The sequence below is a fragment of the Acartia tonsa genome, chromosome 2 (assembly GCF_053477335.1).
Source record: "Acartia tonsa isolate MP-2025a chromosome 2, ASM5347733v1, whole genome shotgun sequence".
Lineage (NCBI taxonomy): Eukaryota > Metazoa > Arthropoda > Copepoda > Calanoida > Acartiidae > Acartia > Acartia tonsa.
In genome coordinates this window covers 52,266,696-52,293,077 of record NC_137261.1, presented here as the reverse complement: position 1 = coordinate 52,293,077, position 26,382 = coordinate 52,266,696, and the positions used below count along the sequence as shown (strand labels likewise).

General features: G+C 34.2%; 3 protein-coding genes across 10 annotated transcripts in view; all 3 read right to left on the bottom strand.

The window, feature by feature from the left end:
- Positions 1-360: 360 nt before the first annotated feature.
- On the bottom strand, positions 361-4,742 carry LOC145312606 (uncharacterized). Its single transcript, XM_080151864.1, has 4 exons — positions 2,011-4,742; positions 1,559-1,725; positions 1,083-1,169; positions 361-772 (listed from the first exon to the last, which is right to left on the bottom strand). Exons 1-4 carry the CDS (start codon positions 2,551-2,553, stop codon positions 361-363), a joined length of 1,209 nt encoding a protein of 402 aa, XP_080007990.1. The 5' UTR covers positions 2,554-4,742.
- A 165-nt stretch (positions 4,743-4,907) lies between these two features.
- Positions 4,908-7,574, bottom strand: LOC145312126 (uncharacterized). The gene is made up of 5 exons (XM_080151267.1): positions 7,023-7,574; positions 6,680-6,808; positions 6,289-6,482; positions 5,834-6,010; positions 4,908-5,459 (listed from the first exon to the last, which is right to left on the bottom strand). The coding sequence occupies exons 1-5, from the start codon at positions 7,417-7,419 to the stop codon at positions 5,142-5,144; spliced, it is 1,215 nt and encodes a 404-aa protein (XP_080007393.1). The 5' UTR covers positions 7,420-7,574; the 3' UTR covers positions 4,908-5,141.
- Positions 7,575-9,631: 2,057 nt separating this feature from the next.
- Positions 9,632-26,382, bottom strand: part of DCAF12 (DDB1 and CUL4 associated factor 12-like protein) — a 37,243-nt gene continuing 20,492 nt past the window's right edge. For 2 of the 8 annotated variants that reach the window (XM_080151285.1, XM_080151288.1), the window contains 7 exons: positions 24,745-24,867; positions 24,328-24,426; positions 23,815-23,895; positions 21,813-21,954; positions 15,579-15,701; positions 14,841-15,158; positions 14,134-14,407 (listed from right to left, as the gene is read on the bottom strand). In XM_080151285.1, coding sequence (XP_080007411.1) covers positions 14,381-14,407; positions 14,841-15,158; positions 15,579-15,701; positions 21,813-21,954; positions 23,815-23,895; positions 24,328-24,426; positions 24,745-24,867 — 913 coding nt within the window. In that variant the 3' untranslated portion in view covers positions 14,134-14,380. Of the gene's footprint in view, positions 10,346-14,133; positions 14,408-14,840; positions 15,159-15,578; positions 15,702-21,812; positions 21,955-23,814; positions 23,896-24,327; positions 24,427-24,744; positions 24,868-26,382 lie in introns of those variants that run through there. The other 6 variants (XR_013876922.1, XR_013876923.1, XR_013876925.1 and 3 more) reach the window with 6 other exon arrangements.

Here is a 26,382-nt window from a genome sequence, read left to right as displayed (position 1 = left end):
ACAATTAATATTTTTTATCGATCGATATTCCATAAATCACTAAAGAATCCGTCGAAAATAAGCTAAAAGAGTTTAAATATTGGGAAAATTCGAAGAATTCGATAAGTATTTAGGAACCAATCGAAATGAAAACGAAGAAATTCGCGAGAATAATCGGATAAATAAAACCAGTTCGAAATCGAAAAAATTTTATGGTAGGTAGTTATTAAAAAATTCTTTTTTCTTAAAAAAGAAACATTGTAAGTAATCTGAAAAAATACTGAGAAAAGAACTAATATGCAATTTAAAAAATTTCTGTTTTATTTAAGCATTTTTTAAAATGAAAAGCATAAATAAAAATAATACAAAGTGTATAATAACTTAGTTCGGCAGAGTTACTATGAAGGTTTGAGAAGACTCGATGGCTAGGAGTTCCTCGCCGTTGGCTCTAACCTCCGGAACGTCTTGAGGGAGGGGATAACCTTCGTTGTTGAGAGGGCATCCTTGGGGGTCTAGATAGCCCGAAGCTAACAAAATCTGGAAGATAAGAGCGCGGTTCAGAGGCGCTGAATGGGCTGAGGACCAAGAGGGAGTCGTCCGTGAAGCAATGGAATTGGAGGCTTGGTCTGTAAGGGCTGCTAAAGACCTGGGGACTGCTGTGCTCGAGGATTTTAGCATAATCTTGGAAAAAATTTCAATAAGTGTTGTATCATCAATAGCTCGATAATGTTGAGCTGTAGCTATGGAGCGCCATCTGCCTAAGACTCGGATATGATCATCGCTCATTCCTAATCTAAAGGCAGATGACACTCCTAAGCTTTTAGCAGATTTAGATGTAATTTTATGCTTAAGTCCTAAGTTACTATAAATTAAGTTTACATCCTTCATTAAGGTGGAAGCTGAAATGGCGTAACGTCCATCTGCGACTAGGATTCTAAAAAATATAATTACCAATAAAATTTGTGAAAACTTAAAAAAGGAATAAGAAATGTATGAATGTATTATGCTTAAAAACTCGCCTAGAAGATTTCGAAGTGGTACCATTCCCTGTACGGGGCAGCAAATAGCTTGTATCCAAACAGGAAGTATCTGATGAATATAACCGGAGCCTATTGTAATACAGGACCAGCAGTGAATAAAGGCAATACTCTGATCCATTGAAGATCACGTAACTGGTGGAGCCCTCGAATCTAAAAAAAAAAAAATAATGTTTATGTTTTTGTGTAAAAAACAATGATATTCTAAATGAAATACAGAGTTGAAGAATGTATAAAAAATTTGGAATTTTTGAAAAAAGATTTTTCTGGAATTTTCTTTAACAATTTACGGTAGAGGAAAATAGGTAGTAGTTAAGAAATCGTTTGTAATTATAAACATTTCAAACTAAGACATTAAAAAAACTTTGAAAGAATTTGTTTTAAGATAATTAGAAATTATTTTGCAATTATACTGTAATTTCCAATTTAATAGAAAGTAAAAAATAGGTAGAAAAGAATGTCGTATGATATTTGAAAAATTCTGGAAAAAATTTTGGAGAAAAAGAAGAATTTAAGAAAGATTTTCTTGTTAAAATAAGTACCTAGGGTCAGTCTTAGAAGATCTGAAGGTTATGCTCATTGCTGGCGTGTCTCCTAGTGTGGTAACCGCTAGATCACAAGCTCTCAATCTCAACAGGTCAGATATGCGCGCGCACAAGCTGTACTGAAGGTGCTGAGCCACGATTGCTCGGAGGGTCACAATTGGAATCTTAAGAAAACAAGGTTTCTATTAGAAAACAATATTAATGGAAAATACAAAAGTGTAGAAAACTCCATATCTTAAAATAGTTGGTCCGAAAAACTTAAATTTGAATTTTTAAGAAATAAGATTTCTATTAGAGATCAATATGAATGCTAGACAAAAGAAAGAAAATGTAAAAAACTCCGTATATTAAATGTAGTTTGGTCCGAAAACTTAAACATAGCTAAATAATAAGTATTAACCAAAATTTATTCGAAAAAAGGATTTATGATTCATATGAAAAAAGATTACCTGATCTGGATTCTTTAGAAAAGGTGTCACGTGCTTATCGATGGCCAAAGTCAGGTATTTTATGGGCAGTTTAGGCGCTTTCTTGGTCAAAGGCTGTTCTGCAGAGGCTCTTCTCGTGATACCCTGATACATTCTTTCAATTTGGGGGGTCCAGGGGGATTTCATATCTAATGCACTGGCGAGAAAATCTATCGCGCCTGCCAAACCGACTACGGCGGATTTTTTAGCTGCGGAGTCCTCTAAATATTCTATGTAGGCGGCTAAATCCTTTTTTGAAAAATTTAACAGAGTTTTATTTCTGTTTTCGCAAAAAATTTCAAAACGGCGTAAAGTACGGTTGTGGAGTAGTTGCGTGGACTTAGTTCTTGAAGACGCTGTCAATTTTATATGGCGTTTCCTTTTTTCTGTAAGGTTGTATTTCTCTAAAACTGACGGAAAATAAAGAGGGCCTCTCTTTTCTAGAGGTCTATTGTCTTTAAAAGTTTGTAACTGAGCATTAAACTTATGATAATTTACAGTTGAATGTTTGAAAGACGTTCTCATTGTAAGGATGCTGAAAAAATTTTGTACAATTCATTAAAAAACATAATGATTAAAATTGTGGTAAAGGAATTGCATAGTCTTTACCGGTATGAATCAATAAGGCGAGAGTTTTAAACGTCTTATGACCGTTGAAAAAATTATTTGGTGTAGAAGCAATGTAGTAAGGATCCCAGAGCAGAAAATTTTTTACAAAAGAATTAAAATAAGATCCTTTAACAATACAATTCCAGAAAGGGTATGTCGGCCATAAGGGCAAAACTACCACTGCTGTTATATCCTCATATAATTTTAATTTATTAAAAACACGAGAAAGGAGAGAAATTGGGGGGTGGATGTAGTAGCATTCTGAACTGGTCAGGGAAACTGTGAAAAAATCAATATCGAAACAATTTAGTTGGGGGAAAGGGGAAATGAATTTCTCTACTTTACAATTTTTAGATGTTGCGAAACAGTCAACTGAAAATTTGATAGAAAAATAACTTTGAAGAAATTGAAAATCGTTAGAACTAATCCCAAATTCATTAGAGGATTTAAAAAGCTTAGAACCTAAATCTGCTAAAGTGATGAGTGAGCTGTCTCGGGGCATCCATTTAGGTATAATACGGATTGCGTATTGGAACTCTAGAATTTTTAATTGAATTAATAATTTTTGAATAACTAAATTACGGCTTCCAATACGCAAAAAAGAGTAAAGGCACATGCTATCCGTTATCCAAATAACCAACTGTCCTTTAAGGGTGGCGAAATAATTGCTATAATGTTCAAAAGCTTTAACAATACTTAAAAGTTCTCTATGGCCTGAAGATAATTCAGCCTCTTGTGGAGTAAATAAATAATCAGAAATAATCTTACAGTCTCCAGCTTTGAATGAAAAGGCTGAGTGGTCAGAGGCGTCTGACACAAAAATATTACAATGTTTGTTTAAATCATTAGGATCAATGTTGTCAATTAAAAAAGATGTTTGATGGGGGGAAAAAACTTCTATTGTTTTGGATTCAGTACGAATGGGTTGTCCGTTTAAAGAAACAAAATGTTCTTTACAGAGGGACAACTCTTGAAACATATCTGCATTGACAAACAAAGCTCCTTTCCAGCCATACTGTGAGGTGTAAACACCAAGAGCATGATTAGAGTTTCTAGCCACAACACGAATAAAATCTCCATGACTAAAATATGCATGACATAGTTTGCCTAAAAAGGAGGCTAACATAGTAACATCTACAGGATCATTAGAATCAAAAGCAGCTAAAATTTTGTCAAGAAGAAATAAAACTTTCTGAATTTTAACGATGGGCAGGGAAATTATCATTTTACTACTATCAAGAATAAAACCTAAATATTGTATACGACGAACAGGTTCTAGTTGACATTTAGAAAGTTGAAAATGCCAACCTGCACATAGTAAAACTGATAGGACAAAGTGAGTACTAAGAAGACATTTAAAATAATTTAATTCGACAGTCAGGCCGTCATCAATATAGACACTCACGTCTATATTGTGACGGTGACAAAAATGTTTAACTGGGCGTATCAAGGCATCAACTAGAAATACGGCTGAGGCAACCCCGAAGGGAAGCCTTAAATATTTGTAAAAAGAGTAGGAATTATCAGCATTTTTATAACAAAAACCAAAAAGTTCAGTAACGGCAGGATGTAGATGTACTTGATGGTACATGCCCCGCAAATCCCAGGATGTAAAAAATACATCCTGAGAAATGCGAGGCAGCACTGTCTTAATGTCATTTAAAGAGACGTTCTCAGGCTGGAGAAGTAGATTAATGTGGCGGGATAAGTCGATGCACAATCTAAAAGCAGGAAATATTTCGAAAAAATTTAAAAAAGGGGGGTAAATATGAAAAATTTTTTGAAAAAATGAATTCCAACAAAAATATTTGAGAGGTAGTGAAAAGAATTGAAAAAGAAAAGAATATTATATAAAAAGGGTAGAAAAAAGAGGGGAATCAAAAAAAGAATTGAAGGAAGAATTTGGAATAATATTTATGTGTCGAAAAATTTCCTGAGTTTAGTTGTGTTAGTTAAACTACATGTTCTACTAGCTACCGTAAGAGGTGAACAACAATAAGGCTGATGATCGATTTGAGCAATAATACCTTTGTCTAGCAAAGATTGAATTTCTTGATGAACAAATTCTGGATTGCGGACAGCGCTATTGTTGTTCTTCTCGAAATATGGTAACACTGGAGATGTAAAAACTTAAAAAAGATAGATTATGGAGAATAATTGTAAAAAGAAAAAATTTTGTGGAACAAAAATCATATAATAAATAAAATGTGGAAAGAATTATTCTCAATAATCTACCTGGTTGATATCCAAAAGTAAGGGTTTGCAGAACAAAAGATGGTGCATTAAGAATATTTTTATAGAAATTAATTGCTGTAAGTGAATGAATAGAATAAGCTGGAGAATAACTAGATAAAAAATCCGATTGGATATCATATAAACGTTTATAATGTTCATAATCTTCTGTGAAACAAAAATTTTTTAGAGAAGCGATATGAAAATTTGGAATATCTGAGGTAGGTATCGGTAGGTTTAAATCTTGAATAGCGTAAAGCGGGGTAGAATTATTATTTAGGGTTGGCGGAAGGACAGTCGTCGACTTTATGTCCTTCGCCGTTACATCCGTGACAGCGAAGAGATCCTCGACCTCGTCCTCGGGATCCTCTGCCCCTAGGGTTTGAGCCTCCATTTGAGTTAAACCGGCCGTTAGAGAAGCCGCCACGTGCTCCTCTGCTATAGTCCCCTCGAAAGTCAGGCAGGGAATCCGAGATACGCTGCTGCTGGGTGGTGAGGTAGCGTCTGTTACCTGCTAGAGCCACCCGGTTGGCGTGGCCGATGTTTTTCGAAAAAGCCAGTTCGATGTACCCGATGGAGCTTTCAGCTATCTAGATAAAATGAAAATCTTGATAATTTTGAATAAAATATGTTGATGTCTAGCTCTATGAAAAGAAAGGTGTCGTAGGAATTATCTTTCCTTTACATGACAAAATAATGAAACTGAAATGAAATGAAAAATAATGTAAATGTCACAGAATAATATTATACAAATCTTTTCTGTGGTGCGGAAGCTAATAAAACTGGTGTTAATCAAATATTTGCACGTCTTCTTTAAAAAACAAATTTGAAAAACTAAATAGATTTCATAGACAAGAAACGGTTTCTATTGATCGAATTTGCACGTAAAATAAGAAAACTAAAAAATGGCATAGGTTTAGTTATTATAAAACGAAAAAGAAGAAAAAATTTATGAATTTCTCGCCTTTATTGCTTGATAGCAGGCTTGCAACGACTGCTGTAGGTCATATAACAAGTTCTTGGGGGCCTTCAACGCCACAAGACGCTTCGCAGCATCCTCAACATAATTCTTCGAACGGCAGGTGTCTCTTAAGACGCATTTTAAAAATGTGAGAGAGACGTCATTCTTTTCATCCAAAGACTTAATAGAAAAAACTATTGTGAGATTTCCAAGAAAAGAATTTCAAATTTGAAAAAAGATAAACATGGATAAAGAAATTAACAAAAAAAATTAATATTTGAAATAACAAAAATATTCAAAATGTTGAAAAGAGAAAAAATTTTTAAGGAATTTAGAAAAAGAAAATGCCCTTGACCCAAAATAACTGCCCTTTTTTGTTTAAATAGACTAAATAACCCCTACATATATTAAAAAATATATGTTTGATCAAAGAATTTTTGTTAAAATGTTTTTCTTACGTTTAGATGTTCGAAGAGGCGTTCCCGTTCGGCATGTATGTCTGCTGACGTCATACCTATCCAGGCAGGTGGGTCTGACAGTATTTCAGCTGCTCGCCGGAGGCGACGTCTAGCTTTTCGGCCGCCTACTAGTTGGCTGCTACTGTCAGAATCGGAAGAGTGCTTCTTGCTCTTCTTCTTTTTCTTCTTCTTTCCTAAAGAAAGAATGTATGAAGACATGATAATCCGAAGAATAACGTCAAATATTCAGTCGATGTCCATAGAAACAAGAAATTTATATTTCAAATAATTGAACCAAAATAAATTTCTGTAATAAATATCGTAAAAATTTTAAAAAAGTTCATAAATGGGAGAAAGAAAGGATTTATTGTCTAAGTATTTAAAAAAGTACCTTTTCTTTTCCTTTTAGGTTCATCTGATTCCGTAGAACTCGACGATGAAGAGAAAGAACTGGAAGAAGAGGAACTACTAGAGTAGCGTTTCTTCTTTTTTGACTTCTTGCGTTTAGGGGAAAAATCGTCTAAAAAAATAAAAAAGATTTAAAAGAAAATAAAGTGGAAAAAGGTTAATAGCTGTAAAAAAGGAAAGAAAAAAAGGGGGGGGAAAAAGTTTAAAGTTGAGAAAGGAAAAAAAATTTTTGTAAGGGTAAAAAACTGCCAAGAAGACAAAATTCATATGAACTTCAATTTCTAAATCATTGAATCAAAATCATGAGTACTAAGTATGAATTTTACCTGAAGACACTGAAGCATGTCTGACAGGCATCTTAACTTTCTCAGATTCAATATGGGGAGCTGCTGACACTGATGGTCGCGCTGGAGCTGCAGACTCTTGAAGTCGCGCTGTCATTTTCGGCGGCTGATTAATTTGTGGCACAAAACCTATCCCCGGCAAATATGAGCCGGCTGGGGGAAGGTTATTTAACCCCAATGGATCTTTAGGATCCTGGGGAATAATCGTTTGTGCGACCGATGACGGACCTGGAGCTACAACCGACGAGGGAGCTGAGGTATTGACTGGAGCCGAATAGGATCTAGACAAATTTGTGGTAGGAACCACCGTGGAAGATGCGGGGGGGGGGGAATTATCCTCATCTGAGGAGTTGTGCGAATGTCCTGTAGGAACAGGCATTTTTAGGTCTGAAGAGGAAATTTAAATTTAAAAGAAAATTTTAACAAACAAATGGAAATTTAAAAAAAAACATTCACGAAAAAATTCATGCAAAAATATTAACAAAATAAGACATGCTGTAATTTAACAATCAGTATTTTTTTAAGAAAAGAAAATCTAAAGAGGAAAAAATTGAAATTAATTCAAGAAAAATAGTGTCTGAACATTAAATAAAGAAAAATAAGAATTTTTTGGATAAGAAAGAAAAAGAAAAAATTTAGTAAGTTAAATTAATCAAGAAGTGACAAGGTGTTGCGACATTCTGCTTCAAAATCTTTGAAAGACTGGCCAAAATTATCATAAACAGATTTGGCGGATAAAAAACTGTCATCTAAAGTATGATTAATTTGTTCTAATTGATCTTTAAAACGAGATGCACGATTAATCAGCTCTCTGACTACTAAATGTTTATCAGTTTTACTTTGATAAACGACAAAATAATGCAGGTTTAAACCTAAAATCTGCTTATTGGCAACGATATTGTGAGCATGGAATGACTTAACATTCCTGAGTTTATAGTACTCGAATGGTGTCATGATCACAGAGGATTTAAAAAACGTTGATTTGAAAAAAATGTAGAGACATGAATAGTTAAGTATGTCAAATTAGAAAGAACAATATCAATATAAAAATACAGGAATTAGAAAAGCAAAAAAGTAGAAAATTTCTAATAATAAAATAAAGGGTTAGGGAGGGTGGGTGAAAACGTATTAAAAAGCGATGTAAGAGAGAGTACTAGCTCTATCGGTGGAATGAAAACGAATGAGAATATAAAAAACGTTTTGTTTTAAAGTAAGTTTTAGGAGATTTCAACTCGTGTGCCGGCAGGCTATAAAAACGTGTGACGCGCAATTTTCGAGAATGCTCCGTGATGTATTTCAGCAATCGATCAATAAAATAATATCAATATTCCTCTTAATTCAACAAAAAATGGCCAATAACAGGATTAAAATCAAATAAGAAATATCCACGAGATTGTTTCCTAATATCTAAAGACAATAAACTTTACTTGAATGAATTTATAGGATTTTGAATTATTCGCCTTATAAAGTTTGTCAACATTTTAATTCTCTTAAATTATATTGACCTTTAGCATTTCGAGTAAATTAGTACTATGTAGTTAAAGTTTCAAGACAGCAATCAGCCACTCTGTGTTGCAATACAAAATAAGTCTTAGGGTAGAAACGGTGGATAATTCTGTTCTGATATTTGTGCTAATATTAAAAATGTCACAAGAACCTTTACATATCATAGAATATTAGTAGCAAAGCTACTCCATAACATCAAATGTTCTTATATGCCTCTTCGGAACGTCGAGGACTAACTTCAGATTTTCTCGGATTCTATTATGACAGATAGCTGTTTTTTTCCTTAAATTACAAAATATCTTTAAATAACTCAAACTGACTATATACTTAAAAAAAACGCCTATCTCAACGTGTTTAGGTTGTCGAAATTATGCTACAAGAAACCTTTCTTTAAAATTAATTGTTTTTGCTTCTATTAGAGATAGAATCTTTGCTAATTATGGATGTTGTCATCCTTGGAATAGAGTTAGCCCGATCTATATAATTACATACTAGCTGCTGCACACCAAGCATCTAGGGCTTTATATTCGGAGGGAATGGGAAGGGTAGACAACTAGCCCAAAACCAAAAAAAAGGCATAAAACAAAGCCTTTCTTAAATGGAGAACTCAATCGGATCAGTAACTTAAGAATCTTAAGCTTTAGACTAAAAAAATTGGACTATTTTATATAATAGGACAAATCCTTTCTCCAACTTTAGTTGAAACAAAGAACAGTGTGATACATGAAGACTAAAGTCTGACCATTCTAAAAAAGTTCGCTTTGTACTTACTGATATTTTTGCTATTAATCATAGTTGATTTTCACTCATAACTTATGAATGGACCATCGAACAACCCCCCACCCCCCATATAGTTTTTCAATCAATGAAAAAAATCTTCTTTCTATAGACAGTAATTTCAATTAGGTCTTATGTTTCAGCCAAGTCGCTACAAAATAGCTGAAAGCAATTTGCTAGCAGACGAAAAACGCCCAAAGCACTGGAACCAGGAATTTGTCTGGGTCTTACATTTATACTTAAAATTTATTGGACAATGGACCGACGCTAACTGTAGAAAAGCTTTGCTGTGTAAAAATAAACAAATATACTGCAAATAAGAATATTATTTGATCATAATAATTTTTACATTCCAGATAATTTAATTTAATACGTGATGTTAATAGTCATAACGAAATATTACAGATAATTATTGAAACGCGCTACATTTTAGGGATCTTAAGGGACAAGACAATGGACGATAAATGGAAATACATCCCCAATGATGCAAAACAAAGTTACCCTTCTGTAAACTAAAACCATTAATAATTCAATGAAAGTATCAAAAGTTTTTGAGCCAACAAATAAAACTTTTGGTACATGTTTAACCTAACCTAGCAGGTCACTAGATGAAAGGGGACTGTAAATTACACTGGTACCCAAAGTTATCTTATTCGTTGGCTTAAAAACTTTGGATACATTTTTGTGAAAGGTTCCAAACAATTCAAACAATGATATTAGTCTACAGAAGGGATAATATTGTTTATCACCATTGGGGATCTCTATCAATTTATCCTGCATTGTCTTATCCCTCAAAATCCCTGCGAGAGGAAGACGCATTAGTACATATTTTACAATTTATAAAATTTTCTTGTATTTCCTATTTAAAACTCACAATTAATAACATTACATGAATTGAACATTTAAGGTAGATTACATATTTTAGAAATATTACAATTTGTTCCTCTTACAATTAATAGGTCTTTTGTATTATTTTGTAAACCAAGGTTTTTCTAATTAATGGGAGATTATACATAGAGATCCTATAAAACAAAGTGCAATTAGAAACATCATAGACAAATAAGAGATTTCATTTATAGTTAGTTTTAAAGATTGTCGCTTTTGAACTTGCAAATGATTTTTTTAAGAATAATAATCCTCTGGATGCTTTTAATTTATCTTAAGTTTAAAAACCGATGGCTCCCTAGAAAGGCCTTGAGGAGTAGAAAAAGGAACTTTAGTCTGTTTCTTCAAAATATCTCGTTCCTAGCCTTAGAAATGACTAAAAAAAACCTCCATTTTTACGTTTTTTAACTTCATTTCTTAGGCTATGAACGAGATATTCTGAAACGGACAAAAGTTCCTTATTTTAAACATGTATAAGGAAAACTTATATGTATAGAAAAAGGAAAACTTGTTTCTAAATGCAATAGACACAAATAGTTCTAATCTCCAAGTATACAATCCCCTCTTCCTTTATATCCGCCTCAACTCAAGGAAAAAGAATTAAGAAATTAAGGTGATAATTTTATAACTTTTTTTTAATACAATTCATTAACTTGCTAATAGAATGAATAGTGGCTGTTCCCCTACTATCTATGGACTCTGTATACACAAGGCTAGAAAAATAGCTTAAAACCACCCCAAGACTTGAATCTAAAAATGAAATAGCCTAAAACCATAACTGGACCTATGTAAAGCTTACCTAAAATAGAGAACTCAATCGGTTCAGTAGTTATTGAGATCTTAAGCTTAAGACAAAAAAAACTATTACTACTTTATATAATAGGATAGTGGATCATTTAATGTTAGTGCGTAAGTTACAGGATGTCTATCTCACTGTCTTCCTAAATGTATCCACCCCACCAAATAGCCTAAACCCTGCCAAGAACCAAAAAAACACTTTCCCGGTAATTACCAATTGGTACAGTCATTTACATAACAATTACATCCTGTTGTTACTTTAGTATATACTAGCGGCCGACTATGCCTCAAAATGTTGACCTATATAAATTAAATATAAAAATAACACAAATGTTTTTCACAAATTTTCTATTGCAACCCAGGGATCTTAAGGTATAAGAAAATGAACGATAAATTGATGTACACCAATTTTATGCTGAACACGTAACCCCCTATATTGCTGTAAAAAGGTTATTTGGACACTCCTTGTTTGTGCAAACCAATCAAAATTTCTTAAACATATTCTGTAATTTGTTAGATCAAATACTTTATTAAATTTTGGTTGGTTCAAAATACTAGTGTAAACTTTTCCAATAATAATTTGTTTCACAAAAGAGTTAATTTTGGGGATATACATCAATTTATCATCCATTGTCTTATCCCTTATGTTCCCTGCTTTTAACCAAGGATATAACCATGGAAGATGATTTTATGCAAATAATGCCTTTGGTAGCTTGGAAGATAGCTGGATCATTTATTCATTCATTATTCTTATTTATTTAAATTTTATTCCTAACTCCAAGTTTAAAATATGAATCAAACCAAATACAAATTTGGTACTTTCCTCAAAGTATCTAAAGAGCACAGACCTTCACCCCTGCATTCGAGGGGGGGGGGGGTTAAATTTTTTCCTGTACCTACCTAAACCCTAACATTGCAGAGCTACCCCCCCCGGGCCCCCCCCCCACCCTACCTATCTTAAAAATTATTTTAAAACAATGCAATGGGGGGCGGGGGATTCAGTGATCGACAGGACACTTTAAGGGGAAACAACTATTAATTTCTTAGCAAAGTAAGAGATGTTTCTTTGATGTTGTATATTGAATTGATTTAGATTTTAATAAGAACTGAGATGGGTGTCAAATAGAATAATATCTCTTACTTCACGTCTTTCTTGAGAGGTATTTAGAATTTTAAGGGATAAGACAATAAACGATAAATTGAAGTATATCGAAAGTAATGAAAAACAATTTTGTAGATTAAATTATTGATAGAGTTGCGTTTAAGGCCATTAATGCTAAAAATAGCCCTTTTAATATTAAAATTATTGATGGAAAAGTTCAAACTCTGCTAGTTTGTAGTACAACCTAATAGTCAATATTTAAACAAGGATGACAACATCCATAAAAGCGAAGCTCTGAAACGATAGGACAAACGGACATTAACACTTGTATAATGTCAGAACTGAATAATCAGAATGCGAATGTATAAGAGTCAAAGCAAAATTGTAAGTAAATTTGTTGAAAAACTGCTTGATATAGGATAATGATTATGGACATACTTACTTTTTTAGGACTTGATTATAGAGTTGCTTCGCTTATAATATTGTACTTTGTTGTCCCAGGAATCAGTATACCAAAAATCAGACCAATCGGATAATTAGGTCACATACAAATTTGTTGTTAAAAATGTAAAAAAATCAACATGTTTAAAATGGACGTACGGACAATCTGGTAATTATTATAGAGTTGCTACGCTTTCTAACTCGTACCTTACTATTACAGGAATCACCATGCAAAATTTGAAATCGATAGGACAATTTTAACATGCCTAAATTAACGAAAAAAGCTATTTAATAAAGTAAAAAAAATCAACATGTTTAAAATGGACGTACGGACATTTTTGTAATGATTATATAGTTGCTACGCTTTTTAAATCGTACCTAACTACTAAAGGAAGCACCATGCAAAATTTGAAATCGATAGGACAATTCTAACATGTCTAAATTAACGAAAAAAGCTATCCGTGACGGACGGACGGACGTACGGACGGACGTACGGACGGACGGACGGACCGACCCTAATTATAGAAAAGCTTCGCTTTTAAAAATGTCCCCAAAAATTATAAGACAGTGGTCTAAAAATTTATGTAGTACATCCCAAATGATACACAAAATGTTACCTTCTGTGGGTTACAACTGTTTCGCAACAAATAAGCAAACGTTATAATAAAACTTTGGGGACTAATGTAATAAACAAACCCAATGTCCCCTCACCCCCGGCAGAGAACGCTCCCTCGTATTTGTCAGCTTTGTCTTATTTTAATCCAAAATTGGTGTACGTGGTTTTGGAATTGATATATATCCTAACCAAATCTTATCATTTATTAATGAAGGGAGGAGTAGGCTGTGCCAAGATTCCGTAAAGGTAGTGAGTTTTAAGGCTTAAAAATAGTAGTAGAACGTTAATATTTACTAAATATATGTATTCCTTATTGAAAAGAACTTAAGACAAGATTTTTTTTAAGTTAACATAAATTTTATCGTTCTACTAGGTACTGTTTTTAAGCCTTAAAACTCACACCTTTTCAGATTTTTAGCGCAACCTAATCCTCCCTTTGTCAGGAAGGCTTTGAACTATAAATTACACCAGTACCCAAAGTTTTATAGTAGTACCCTTTCAGCAGTTAGCTCACAACTTTGGGTACTTTTAACAAATCTTGATGAGATGATTTAAAACTAGAATTGTCCAAACCAAATTATTTTAATCTGTAGAAGAGGTAACTTTGATCATCATCATTGGGGATATTCATTAATTTTACAGACATTGTCTTATACCTTAAGATCCTAGTGAATTTGTAAATGTATAAAAATTTAGAAGCTAAATAAAAAATGGCTTTTGTAGTCTTTACAAAGCTGAAAAGTTATTAGGTAACCACTTAAAAATAAAGGCTCTTATTAAGTTCTGATACTCTACAAGAGTTAATATTAGTTTGTCGTACCGTTTTTTTTTAGAGCCTCGCTTTTATGGATGCTTTATCCTTGTTTGTTTAATGAATGCATAGTTAAAAAGCCATTTAGAAAAAACTTTTTCAGTTTTACTTCTAAATCGAATAATATCCGCTGCATTAGAACCGGTTCTTATAAATACTGAAAAATCATATATATTTTTATTTTAATATCCTTGGAAAGCTGTCTATAAAACGATGCTATAAACAACTTTTATACATCGAATATACATACAAACATACATAAACCTTACATATTATATTTCATAGAATCACTGTTTTGAGTTGACTTGTGAAAATTATGTTGCTTACAACAAATTTTCTTTCATTGTTTTTGTGGATTGGATTATTTTTCATTTTCTGTATTATAATTTTGTGAAATTTTCTTTTCACTGAAACAGGCCAACGTAGTTTCCCTAAAAATAAAATAGGAGTTATTTCACGCATCGTATTTAAAACAGCTTTCCGCGGATATAAAATGTACAATTATAGGATTAAAACCAGTTTTTTATCCCCGAGATGCCCAAGGCACGGGCTAAAAAAACTGGTTCTAATCTTATGATTGTACATTTTTATATTCGTAGAAAACTGGATATAATACGATGCTAGACATAGTTCTTTCGTATGGATGAGAACCGGTTCCTATCCACCGAATTCGAATGAATACGAGAAATATTAATAAACAATAATAGGTAATAATTAAAAAATTCGCCTTTTTATTTTACCTTATTGTTTTAAGAATCATCATTCAAAGATATAAATGGATTAATTTATTTGAAGACGGACAGACTGACCATATATTATGTGTTAAATTGCAAATAGCGAAGCTACTCCAAACTAAAAAATTACCATCTGACTATTTTGTAGAGGACCACCGGCAGCAAACAGCCGCGTCCCGCTGGAATCATACGAATGCGTGTAGATGGCGGGCATGTACTTGCTCTCAGGGTCGCGACCCAGGAAAAGATCGTCGCGCTTGACCCAGCCCCGGCCCGCCTTCAGCTGCGCCACGCGGTTGCTGTTAATGGTGGACTCGAGGAACTTGCTGGCCCGCAGGTCCCAGAACATGATGAGGCCGGTGCCCGTCCCGATGGTCAAGATGTTGCCCTTGAAGGAGACGGAGCGGATGCCGCAGCCTGCGTTCCGACTTGGAATCTTGCGGACAGACTAAGAAAAAAACAGTGAAATATTCAGTGATTAGCGGCTACCACCCCCTCCCCCCCCCCTTAAGGCCTCTAAGGGCACTTGATGAGGGGGGAGTTGAATCCTAACACCAATTTCTTTTTAATTACCTAAGATTTTTTTTAAGTAAAAAAAAAATTTTGGGGGGCGGGGGAATTTAATTCTATGGCCAATTTCTCTTGGAAGGGTGGTGGTACCCTCCCCCGAAATAGTTATAAAACTTCTTAGGACTTATGAGAAGCTACCCTGTAAAGGAGAACCAGATCAGTTCATCAGTTAAAGAGAATCTTCGGTACAGACAAACAGACATCCTGTTACTTAATAAGTCCCCCCCCCTCCCATAAAAAAAGATAGGGTATAGGTTTTCGTGCTCAATAAGCACGTACAGAGAAAGCACCGCAATACCTGAAGAGATCTAGAGTCCAGGAGGTCGGTATGAGATTTGCTGCCCACAGCGTACATCTGACAGTCCTCATCAGCTGACAGGCAACAGTTCTCCAGGGTGTGCGGCAACTTTTTGGACATCAACTAAAAAACGTCAAATCAGCAGGGATAATAAGGGATAAGACAATGAACGATGAAATTATTTAAATCCCCAATGATGATTTACAAAATTGCCGATTAAAATTACATTGCAAATTTGGAACCGACTAATCAAAAATCAATACAAAAAATCAGCTTTTAGAGCTAACAAATGAGGTAACTTTTTTTTTTTATAAAACTTTGGCTATGAATCTAATTAACAGTCCAATGTCCCTTCTCTCCCTGACTCAAAAGAGAGTAAATGACTTTCCAGAAATAACTGGCTATAATTTATTTTGCAAACTTTAATTCAGGTTAAATTAATTTATCACAGTAAATATTATCAATTTAAACAAATAAATACTCAACACACATACACACACACGCTCACACACACACACAAACACACAGACACACACACACACACTAGTATTCACGTGTCCATATACTTGGGGTGAGATAACTTTACCAAATACACATTTTTCAAATAAAGGGAATAGTAGCATTCGCAATGTTGCCTAAGTTGTGATAAGATTCCAGTCAAATGCGATTATTAGGTCATACTGTTTTTAACTATGCATTTAATTATACTATACGTTAAGAACAGTTAGACTTAATAAGCGCATTTGACTGGAAGCTTGCTCACAATTTTACGAATATTGCGAAAGCTAATATTCCCTTAGTATCTTTTTATTACACCGTCAGTCTGTCAATAATGCTATGAAGATTTAGAACTTACCAGTTTCCCTCAAAATGCCTTGTGTAGCACAGAAACCCCCCTTTCTTTTTTAAATAAAATACTCTCAATGATGAAAAACAAAATTACCCCCCTCCCCCTGCAAATTAAAACTATTGGGTATTTTAATTCTAATGTCCCTCTCCCTCCCAGGTGGTGATTGTCCTTGCCTCTCTCTCTGAATTAGTTGTAGCTAGAAATGGCACGTTTTATATATACAGGGTGCGGCACATAAATCCGGACTTTTTTTAAACGGCCATAGCATCAAAACTACTTGACCAATCAGGACGTTTGACCCCACTATAAAAAGCTTAGATAATGACCTTTAAGCACAAAAAAAAATTTGGACGAAGAAGGACGTGTATTACGAGCTGGCCGCGCATATGTTCAACAAGGCAGATTCGAAATGCGCAGGTGGTTTAATCTTGATTCTCGACTAGGGCCAACTAAATCTGACCTCAGCCTATCTGTAGGTGGGATATGCATATAAAACTTGCTGGAGATACTGTTAGATACATAAGTAAAACTCTAGAAAAGACTAGAGCTTGCTATCTGAAATGGCTTGGCCGTAGTACTCCAGCAAAGTGAAACGTGTCAGATTTTAAGATGTCAAAAACGTCAAAAATGGTGAAAAATTGTTAATATTTCTCGGTTTTCGATTTCAGGGACCCATATGGAACTTTAAAACTAATTTTAGACTATGAATTGCGCTAACAATCCTAGCTGAATCGTCATACCATTTTCAAAAAGGTAAAAAACGTCGTTGTAGCTCAACTGTGGTCCAAATGAAAGCCTCCGTGTCTAAGGGTAGCTTGAAAGTTGTGTTAATTTGGACCCTGCGGTTACTCACGTTTCTAAGGAAATGTGGCCTCCCAACAGCCTGATCTTAATTCAATGGACTTTTGGGCCTAAAGCTACTTTGAAGCATGGACCAATAGACGTGCCCATATCACAAAGACCTCCCTCATTGCCACTATCAAGGAGAACTTCGCCATCTTGGACAGGTACATTTTGACCTGGGCCTGCCGGCGGTTGAGGAAGCGGGTAGAGGCGGCGAATAAGACTGGCGGCCATTCTTTTTAATAATCTAATAGTCAAATACCTATTCTGCCTCTCAGTTTTTAAAATTTAATAAAATCTTTAAAATTGACGATTTTATGTTCATTTGTTTAAAAATTAAAAAAAGTCCGGATTTATGTGCCGCACCCTGTATATTCTCTCAGATAGTCAATAAGTCTACACTACTCCTCAACTTTATTAAGATATCTTTACATATGAAATCTTTAAAGGCAAAAAATCCTTTATAAAGTAACAGGATATGACTGTGTGTACCGAAGGATCTTGCTAACCGCTGAACCAATAATGATCTTCTTAAAAATGTAGCTTTTCACATGTCTAGGGAAGGTTTACTAATATCCTCCCAAGAGATTTAGAAAAGTAAAAAATACAGGCGTTTTGGTACAAAATAATAAAAATAATTTAATTCCCCCCTCCCCAAAAATATAGATAATATTACTTTTAAAAAATAAAAACTGGTGGTTCAGGCAGGTAAATTACACTGGTACCCAAGGTTTTACCATTACGTTATCTTATTGGTTAGCTCAATAATTGTAATCTACAGAAGAGGTAATTATGTTGATTATCATTGGGGATGTATATAAAATTATCGCCACATGTCTTATCCCTTATGATCCATACGTTTATTTCTTTGCTCTCTTTCCAACTTACATACTCATAATGCCCGCACATGGTAAGACGACACACACACACATACACACTACACACAAACATCTCACACGCACAAAGATAACAACCTGAGATACATTTGGTAAATTCCTTTAAAAATGTGGACCATTTAAACTCCCCCCTCCTTCATTAATTTTAAAAGAATAAAAAGAGTCTCTATAATAGCTGGCTTTTATCAGGACGGAAGGGGACATTGAACTTTAAATTTTAATAGTTCCCAAAGTTTTTTAAAAATGTTTTGCAATTTGTTGGCTAAACTAAGGACACATTAACATTATTGTCTAAACTATTCAACCACTAATTATAATCGACAGAAGGGATAATTTTGTTCATTATCATTACGTAAGCACAATTATCAATTGTTGTATTATCCATTTAAATCCCTTGAGAGGAAGGGGGCATTGATACTGATCCTTGAACTATTATGAACACATCCTCTAATTCGTTGTCTTTAAAACTTATAGGGCCGAAGCATAGATGTCATCCAAGGGTGGGGGGTAAATGGGTGTCAAACCCTCATTTTACCCCCCTGGAAATATTGTAAAATGCATTAGATTACCCCCCTTAAAACTTTGAAACCCCTCATTATAGAAAAAGATTGGACGTCCCTGGATAAAACATTTAAAATTTATGTTAATGAACTATCATGATCACTAGCGCTCTGCAAAAAATTTTACACACCCCCCCCCCCCACTCCTCCATTGGGGGGGTGCGAATTGTGGTCCACTGGTTGCTGGGCTGAATATTAACCAAAATGTTATTTCTAATTTGAAGAAAGATGAAACTTTATTTTCCCTTTTCAATTCAATTTCTGTAGCAGAACTATTAAATTTCAAAATGTTGTTATCATTTGAACTTGAATTTGACATAAACCTGACATTTGATTAAGACCCTATTTCTTTTTTTTTTTGAATGGGGTGAAACGTGAGCAAAATGAATATCACACTATACCAAATAAAGGGTGTACAGTACAAGGGAGGGGGGGGCCGGGGGGGGGGGGGGGGTAGAGGGTAGGTACATCAAAATCGTAAAATTTAATAGATCACCCCCTCTCCCTCAAAAAAAAACTCTTAAACCCACCAAAACCAATTTTTACATTTTACTTATCAGGACAATTTAGGATAAGTCATCAAAAAGCAGTGTTTCGGATCCGCAATGATTTTTTGCGGATCCGGATCCTTGACAATAAAAATAAAATCACCAAACTTTTCAAAAAATATTTATTCTTTAATTCGAAGTCAAAAATACTTTCAATTTTCAAGTCTGACCACAAATCTTAAAGATTGGCTCTTATCAAGAGAATGTCTGAGATTTTATATAAATTTAGGTAGATTTTTCCATTTTTTCCGCATTTTTTTGAGTCCAAGGATCCGGATCCGGATCCTTGGACTCAAAAATATGCGGATCCGGATCCGAAACCCTGAAAAAAAGGATAGAAGGATAAGCAAAACGTTTAATACTATAATTTTTCTGTTTCCTTTTTCGTTCAATAGAAAATATATTTAATAACTAAATTGAAATTTATCTTCTAATATCATATTTTGGTATATGTAGAGCTGCTTAAATGAAAACGTTTTCCCAATAAATTTATATTTTGCTCGGTGATACAGATGAAAGTTTTATAACAAGGATGATACTATCAAAATATAGTAGGTATCCTTTTAAATAAAGTAGGATATTTGTCTGTAGCTTAAGATATCAATATATAAGTACTGAACCGATTGAGTTCTCCATACTAAGAAAGCTTTATATAAGTCTTAGGGTGGTTATATACACACCAAATTATGATAAACAAAATTACCAATTCTATTGCAATTTGTATTGCTACTTCCAAATAATATTTAATAAAAAGTCCCCAAAATTTTTAAGCCTAAGAATGAAAAAAGGTGTTTACAAACTTTGGTTTACTTTCAAATATTTGTGAAAGGACGTTTGTATGACAAACAGACATTCTATACACCAAGAAAAGCGTCGTATGTAAAAATAGGCACCCATACATACAAACATACGTACACACACGTATAGAAAGTAAACTCTAATTATAAGATCAAACTTGAACTTTCAACATCTAATTTAAATCTCTCTTTCTCTATCTCTCTCTGGGAGCAAAGTTACAAATTTGGTGCTACCCCTCAAAGAGCCTATCGAGCACAGAACCCCCCCCCCCCATCCTTATTTTTGGAATAACCAACTAATAATGGAGGAGAGGGTATTTTTTCCATAATGTCTTAACCCTACCCCTGAGAGGCTCCTCTTTACTCAATATAACCTCAGTAGTGAGTTAGACATAAACATACCAAAAATACTCCCCCCCCCCCTCTCCATATTTTTAATTTATTTTAGATAAGGGGGAGGGGGTTTCTGTGGTCGACTATGCACTTGAGGAAAACCCTCCAAATTTTGTTAGTTCTGCAGTTTCAAACAACTTTTAGTTATTTTTATATCTTTTTGAAACTTTTATTCAACCAGAATTATTGCATTCATAATAAATATTCAATAAAAGAAAGATAATTACATTCAGAATTATAATAAACAAAATTACCACTTCTAATTATTGCTGGAAAAGTTTGGCCATTGTTAGTTTGTAGTTGTACAATACATTTAAGATTTAACAAAACTATTCAAAGTTATGAAACCTACGAATCAGAGACCGTGTTTCTAAAACTTTGAAAACCAGTTTATTTAACAGTCCAATATCTCGTCACTCCCTAACTAAATCGCATTTTTAAAAGCGAAGCTTTTCTAAAATTAGGGTCGGTCCGCCCGTCCGTGCGTAACGGATAGCTCTTTTCGTTAATTTAGTCATGTTAGAATTGTCCTATCGATTTCAAACTTTGCATGATGATTCCTGTAGGAGTTAGGTAAGAGTTAGAAAGCAAAGCAACTCTATAATCGTTACCAGAAAGTCCGTACGTCCATTTTAAACATGTTGATTTTTAACTGTTTTAACATCAAATTTTTATGTGATCTAATTATCCGACTGATCTGATTTTTGATATGTTGATTCCTGGGACAACAAAGTATAATGATATAAGCGAAGAAACTCTGTAATAAAGTCCTAAAATGTAAGTATGCCCATAAACATTATCCTGTATCAAGCAGTTTTCCAACAAATTTACTTACAATTTTGCTTTGATTCTAATACATTTATATTCTGATTATTCAGTTCTGACACTTTATAAGTTCTAATGGCATTTTGTCCTACAGTTTCAGTGCTTCGCTTTTATGAATGTTGTCATTCTTGTTTACACTCAGAATTTGTCCCTTTACAAATATACACACATTTTTACCAGGGATCTAGAGGGATAAGACAATGACTGATAAATTAATGTACATCCCCAATGTTAATACACAAAATTACCTCTTCTATAGATTACAATTAGTGGATGAAACGTTTGGACAATCAACTGATCAAAATTTATTAAAAGTCCCCAAAGTTGTTAAAACAACGAATAAGTAAACGTTACTATAAAACTTTGGGGACTAGTGTAATAATCAGCCCATTATCCCCTCTCTCTCTGTATATTTACAGACTACTAGTACAAATAAACAAAAACACTTCAAATATTCTTTTTGTTACTTTGTAGACCAGTATGATCTATTATTCCCTGCCTGACTTGACTGTTGACTATTACCTGTTTCATTGTCAGAGCATTCCAACAGTGGATGTAACTGTTAGGAGATATCACAGCAATTTCTTGAGTTCTATGGTTGTAGCACAGGGCCCGAACTTTGTCCGCCTGTTTGCACGCTTTAGTCAACAGAGGCTCCATATACCTAAAATGATGACAGGTAAGTTACAGGTTCGTTTTTTACTGTTCGAGAGTCTAAAAATACTATATACTTGTTTAAGAGTGACAGGATCGGTGTGTACAAAATAGGGGTGGCAATCCGAATCCGCCCAATTTTTGGACCAAGAATCCGAATCCCCAATTTAAATTGCGTAAGCGGATTGTTAATTTCTATGATTTTTGTAGGGCTTAATTTTTTTTATTTAAAATGTGATAAGACAAAAAACAAAAACGCATTTTATTGATACTTAACTACAAGTAAATTTGTGGGAAGTATCCAAAGTTTTTTTTGTCTTTTTATTTTTACAGTAGCTTTTCATGCTTATTTTAGGTTGGGTTAGGTTAAGTAAGGGTTAAACAATGGACGCTGTAGGTGCTAAATTTTTTAAGTTAGGTAGGTATACAAAGACCTTTAAAAAAATTGCTAGAATCCCCAATCCGAAAATCCCCAATCCGCAAAAAAAGAATCAGCTTTCTTTTTGGCGGATTTTTGTATGAATCCGAATCCGACCCAAAAATTTGGCGGATTGTCATCCCTAGTACAAAAGCATCTCGCTAATCGCTGAATTAAAATAGTAATCCTTTAAAGTTAAACTTCTTATAGGTCAAGGGAAGGTATATAAATATTTTAATGGAGGGTAAACCACCCAATTTTCTTTTACTTTTATTACTAATCCAGTCCCCCCCCCCCATTTCCTTAAAGTTCTCCTAGAGGTCTCCAGGCGCGTAGCCGCTTATGCGAGATATTGTACCATATTGTTAGAAGATAGCTATTTCATAACTGTATGTCTTAAAATTATATTTTGTTCAAAAGAACTAAATATCAGGAATATTGGGGAGAATAAAATGAACAGAAGAATTTATGTAGGACAAAAACACAATTACGCCCTAGTAAACCAGGCATTACTTATTACTATGCATAGTTCAGTTGGGACTTCTCAGACAAAGGTCGTGAAATAAAAGGGTTGGTTGAATGAATGAACATGTTTTATAAAACTTTTGCAACCAATAAAATTCACAGTCCATTGTCCCCTCATTCTCTTATAAAATACATTTAATGCATTAGAAAATTTAGTTCCTTATATAATAGTTAAAAGTTAAAGATGAATGCAATTTTATTTCAAGTATCTACATTATTAGTGGCGAAGCTACTCTATAAATCTGTCTGTTCGTCTAAAAAGATGTGTAATCTATTTTACCCATACGGATCAATATTTTTGTAACGATATCCCATACCAATTTGCATACCTAGTAAGTTAATCTGTTGGGCATTCTACAAATTATAACAAAATTTCATCCCGTTATTTCTCTTTATTTTTTTATAAACACTGAGTATCTCCTGCAAAACTCACTTTATCTTATCTTATTTCATATTATAATATTAGTGCTACACTTCTAATGAATAAAGTGCTTCTTGTTTTAGTACTAATATATCTTTACACAATCGTATTTTTAGATATGTTAATTAACCTAACATTTAGACTAGGTTTGACTTGGGTTGTCCATCTATTCATCGTCCCTTAGGATCCCTGGATTTAACCTGTTTAGGTAGGTCTGAGGCCTGTTATCCTCCATAAAAATATAAAAAAAATATCCATATATTGAGGAAGGAAGAACATAAGGACAGACTTATTTTAGTTACACATCTAATTCTCTTTTTTTATTGTAGGTAATTTGTTACCATCAGTATGAGTCACAAACACAAAGCTCTAAATATTTCCAGACCAAATAAAGATTAAAATGACCATGGAACAAAAGTAGTGGTCCAATGCATGGAAGCCAAGAAAAATAACAGGTTTTCACAGTGTTATGAGATAGCTGTGCTACAAAATTAAAGGTAACTAACCTATGTTTAGGGAGATCTGAGGCCGACGCCTCTTCCAGCAGCTGATCTGTTATCCTCCATAAAGATATGGATCCATCTCTGCAGGTCAGCACATTACAGTTTTTTTATATGATTTAACAAGATAAGTTTGCATATAACACATTACTTTTTGAAATAAAATTAAAAACTAACTATTCAACCAATCGTGTAGAGAATAGTACAATTCTGATGAAAAATGACCTAGATATGCAAAGTTTAATACATGCAGACAAACATATCTCCTACTACTTGGATAGATAGACATCCAGGTACTTCATAGTTCGACTAGAAATTATTTTTGGATTCTATAGGTAAGCCAAACTAATAACTATGAAAGTTTGAGTAATAAACACTAACTTTTAGCGGCTATTTTGTTACAGGTGTTTACGGCCAAACATATGTAAAACTTAATTGGTGGAAAAGGTAAATGCTATATGCCTTAAAACCCTGTACTTTTTTGATTATTTGGCATTAAAAACTGTAATTGCATCCCTGGATCCAGAAACAAAGAATTGATCGTCTATCCAGGTCTGATCAAATATCCAGTCCTGGTGACCTCTTCCCCCAACACACACAGGGTCCAAGGTGGGTAATCTGAAACAAATCAATTATTATTAAAAAAATAATGTTTCCCTTGCATCGCATATGGACCACAAATCAACTACTTTTGATGTTTTTTTTTAGGTTAAGTTAAGTAAATGGTAGAAGAGGCTCGCAAGGATAGTATCCTTAAAAAATATTTTTTCTCAAAAAGGGTTTTAGGGTCTGAAAATTAGTTTAAATGAAAGCACAATAATGATGTCTCGCATTAATAATGGGTATTAGTTGACTCAATTTATATTCAATTAAGTTTAATTGGTTCTACAGTAGGTAGTAATATTTAAACTTTTCAACCAATAATAATGCTTGTACCTGTATACGGCGACATCATTGCTGTTGCTGGCGCCAGTGGTGAGGAGGGTCTTGCTGGGGTTCATCTCAATACTGTTCACACCCCGCTCCCCGTTTGGGGGCCTGAAATTTCCGTTTAAGGATCTAAACAATTGTAATTACATACTCCAGAAAATAATTAACCTTGCATCCAATGCTTGTTTGGGGTATAGTTTCTTTCGTGGCAACGCCTCTTAAGGGGCGTTTTTTCGTATTTTCACAGCAGCTTTAATATTCATAGCCCCTGTGGGCCGCTCTTACCCTGCGGGACCAATTGAAAAAAAAAACAGCGGGGAAATCACCTAACCTAACAAAAGCTACTGTGAAAGAGACAATATTTGATATTCAAATAGAAAAAACAAAGAAGGGTAGAGACATTGGACTATAAAGTTTTCTGATACCCAACGTTTTAAGAATTTTACTATCATTAGTTAAACATTTCAAACAATAAATGTAATGTACAGTGAACGTAAGGGCTAATAAAATTCAGGCAAGTTTTCTATTAGTCCAGAGATGGTTTTAGTCTATTTCAAAAGTTACATATAAGGGAAATTTCAATAAATAAATATAAATATAAAATTAAGCAAATAAATCAATACAATTCAGCACAAAAAAGTTTCTACTTCAAACTTTTTTGAGCAAAAACGATGTTTTCCTCAATGAAGCACAAAGCCCCCTTCCCCCCCCCCCAACTCATTTTTGAATAAAGTAGTTTTTTCCTGATATGCCCTAAACTAGGGTTGGGCCGGATACTTTTTTGGTCGGATACCGGATACCGGATATCCGGCTGATTTCTAATGCCGGATATCCGGTTCCGGCCGGATATCTGGCCAACGTTCGATATCCGGCAAATTACCGGATATCCGGCCGGATAACCGGATATCCGGCGTCAAAAATCAGCCGGATATCCTGTAACCGGATAGTTTTAATATCCGGTATCCGGCAGGATATTGAAAATGGCCGGATATCCGGCCGGATAACCGGCCAAACCGGATATCCGGCCCAACCCTACCCTAAACCCCATGGGGCTACCCCGTACCTAAAACAACCTGTTAATAAAGGCCAGGGGGAGGGGAGGGGGGGTTATTGCTCAACAGGAACTTTGAAAGAAACACCTTTGCAAAAACATTGTTTACAAGTTTCCAACGCATCCTCATATTAAAAACAAATAATAGGTTTCAACTTTTTCTGCGTAGGTTTACAGTAATGGTACAAGTTTTGTCTAACCCAAGGCTGCCCAAGAAACGTGGAGATGGATATATAAAAAACAAGGATTCAAACACAGTAGCGAAGCTCAAAAATTATGAATGGATATCGGGAAGAAATTTACTATACAGCAGTATCATACAATAAACATTAAACTTGATATAATAGGGAAATCACAAAACCTTTAAAATCACGCAACCTTTAAATTCACAAAAACTTAAAAATCTAGGAATCGATCCAGCACCGCAATTAATAGACAATCTTTTAAAAAGCTTGGACGCCCCTGCTGTACATCATCAAATGTTTTGTTGAGTTCAAACTGCTGTGACACGAAAGTAAAACTTTTCAATGAAAAATGTTATTTCCTAAAAAGGGATAGTAACTTGTAATATTGTAAACATTTTTATTAGTGTA